This window comes from Arachis stenosperma, chromosome 6, assembly GCF_014773155.1.
Source record: "Arachis stenosperma cultivar V10309 chromosome 6, arast.V10309.gnm1.PFL2, whole genome shotgun sequence".
Taxonomy (NCBI): Eukaryota; Viridiplantae; Streptophyta; class Magnoliopsida; order Fabales; family Fabaceae; genus Arachis; species Arachis stenosperma.
Window position 1 is genome coordinate 134208121 of NC_080382.1, and position 2889 is coordinate 134211009.

Here is a 2889-nt window from a genome sequence, read left to right on the forward strand (position 1 = left end):
GTAGTTGTGGTAAGAGTGATAAGATGTAGATAGAATTATTTGATGTGTGATTGTAATAGGTGAGAGAATATTTATAGTGTTAGAACTGTTTTTTTGTTTGGGTCAAGATTTTTAGTGTTAGAACTGGTTTAAAAATCACGTTACTAAGGCCTTTTTGGGCCAAAATCAGGTAAGGAGCCCTCTATTTTGCAGATAAATCGATTTGCCATCATTGATTTTGCACTAAATCGAGTTGGGCTGAACTGAGTCTTTCTCTAAATTAGGGTTGGTTTAACTAATTCTCGGTCTATCTGAATTTGATCTAACTTGAAAAAAAATGTTAATTTAATTTTTTTAAAAATAATAATTAAAATTGATTTATATAAGAAAATTTTCCTAAAGATTGAAGAACCAATTTGATCATGGCTTAGAAACCGGATTTACATTAATTTTTAACTCGTTGTATATGTATCACAATTCACAGCTGTAAATAAAGTTTTCTTATACTAGATTCATTTCCAAGTGGCAACAACCTCTGCTAGAGTCTTCGTGGATGGTCCGTCTTCCTTTATTGCATTCTCAGCAGCAATACTCAAACGTTTCATCCTTTTGCGAATTTCAATACCTTCTTTACCATCCATCAACTCTCTAGCGACTCTTGCAATTTCTTCCCTTTCAACCAATCCACTGTCATTTGCTTTTGGCCTCACCGCCACTTTCAAAGCATCACTTAGAATCACGGCGTTCATACTCTGCTCAGCAAACAATGGCCACGCTATAACCGGCACACCATTTGTAACGCTCTCAAGAACCGAATTCCAACCACAATGACACACAAAACCCCCCGTTGAACTGTGGCCAAGAATCTGTACCTGTGGGGCCCAAAGCGGAACCACCAATCCTTGCTTCTTACTGGTTCTGTCCAAGAATCCACGTGGCAAGAATCGCATAGGGTCTTCAGCTTCTCCTCCAAGGTAACTAGCAGAGGCTATATCGTTAGGGGGTCTCAAAACCCATAAGAATTTCTTTCCACTTTGCTCCAACCCAAACGCCAATTCATTCAACTGATCTTGGGAAAGCGTGCCGCCACTTCCAAAGGAAACATATAGCACAGATTCTGGTTCTTGCTCGTCCAACCAATTCAAGCACTCGGATCCATTTTCTCGGCCGTTAAAACCGCTCTGCGTGATCGGTCCAACCGGGTAAACCATGGTTTTTCTTTTCTTTTGTCTTATCTCATCTCGCAACGCATTTATCGTGCTTGCTTCCATCTCATGAAAGCTATTAACAAAGACTCCATCAGGGAGCTGAAACTTCTCGGCGCGTTCGAGAAATTTCCGGTAACCGGGGCTGGATCGGGACTGAAAGGGAAGATCCCTGCTATGCATCGGCACAAAACCGGGAATCTCTATAGATTCTTCCGGGTCTCTGTTCTCAGAAAAGAGAATCTGATCTAACTCTTGTGAATACAGATACCACGAAAGAATCAGAGCAGCTTGTGGAAGGTATATATAAGATAAGAGATTGAATTCGGTGGCGAACTGGAGAGCATCGTGTGCGAAAACGTCGACAACCAAGGCCACAACACGGGCTCTTGAGCATAGGGAACTCAATTCTTGTTTGATGTGAGGGAGAGAGTGGGTTACGCTGAGTTCAATTTGGACAGCAAGGCTTTGCTCAGCTTGCACGTGCTCTTTGCTTACTGGAGGAAGAAGAATTGGGTGAATGGTTGGTGGAAGGGTTTGAAGGTAAGACTGGGAGGAAGGTGAGAGTGATGAACCAACTGAGGGGATGAGGCACGTGACTTGGAAGCGTGGGTGGAGACTAAGGAGGCGTTTGGAGAATTCCAGAATTGGAACAAGGTGGGTGAAGCCAGCACTAGGAACCACTGCTATGTGAGGCTCTTCCATGGGTAAATTGCAAATGATTTTAGATCAATTGTTTTAGGGTTTCAAATCTTATTGTTACCCAAAAGATTTGATGCATATATAACTTTTTGTTTTACGGGTATTCTATTTCTTATTTTTCTTTCGAGGTTGATTGAGTCGTGTTCTATTTTTCTTTCTTCATTATTGTGCCGTTTTGTTTGTTTAATCTTTAATGTGCGACACGCCACCTGGTATAGTCAATATTCTTTCAATGTGTTTTGACTTTTGATCGTAAATCGTAATAGTTTAATATTCTCAATTTCTCACCAAATTAACATATTGACCGCACCGCATATCTAGCTAAACTCAATAAGACAATCACTTGAGTATAAAAGGAACTTCTTTCCAAAAGCATATATTCGTCGAGGCTTTTTTATTTATGTAAATAAAAAATTATCTAATTATATATATTCTCTAATAAAATATTATTCACATTTGAGGGTTTTTTTTAAAAGTAAATCACAATGGAACGCAAAAATTCAATTAATATTAAAAAAGTTCTGAAAATCTGCATGGCAAAAAAGAAATTTCTCACATAAAGCAATCAAACTAGCCGATGCGATTTATAAGAAAAAAGAGGCTACATGTTTTGAAAATTGATTATCATGTGAGATTTACTAAAATATTGAGATTTGTTAATGATGAATTTTATTAATATGAGATAGTTGCTGAATAAGAGAAATGATTAGTAACGATTTTAATTGACTAAAATTTAGTAATTTATTTAAAAAAATTGTTAGTAAAGACTAACAATTTTAATTGACTAAAAGTAAATTTAAAAGAAATTATAAATAATGCTTCTAATTTTAATTTTTCTTTTCAGAAATTGTTAATGATAATTTTCTTTTGTAGAATGTTCACGAGTTATATAGAATAATAAACTAAGATTTTCAGTTCAACAGGGTGACGAGCTTCGCAGCGTCTCGTCCGGTGAAATGAATGGAGAATAAGTGTGACGATACTCTAACACTCAAGTCAAAAT

General features: G+C 37.2%; 1 protein-coding gene across 1 annotated transcript; it reads right to left on the reverse strand.

The window, feature by feature from the left end:
• Window positions 1-351: 351 nt before the first annotated feature.
• On the reverse strand, window positions 352-1972 carry LOC130936130 (hydroquinone glucosyltransferase-like). The gene has a single exon (XM_057866135.1). It carries the CDS (start codon window positions 1887-1889, stop codon window positions 492-494), a length of 1398 nt encoding a protein of 465 aa, XP_057722118.1. The 5' UTR covers window positions 1890-1972; the 3' UTR covers window positions 352-491.
• Between the last annotated feature and the right edge of the window lie 917 nt (window positions 1973-2889).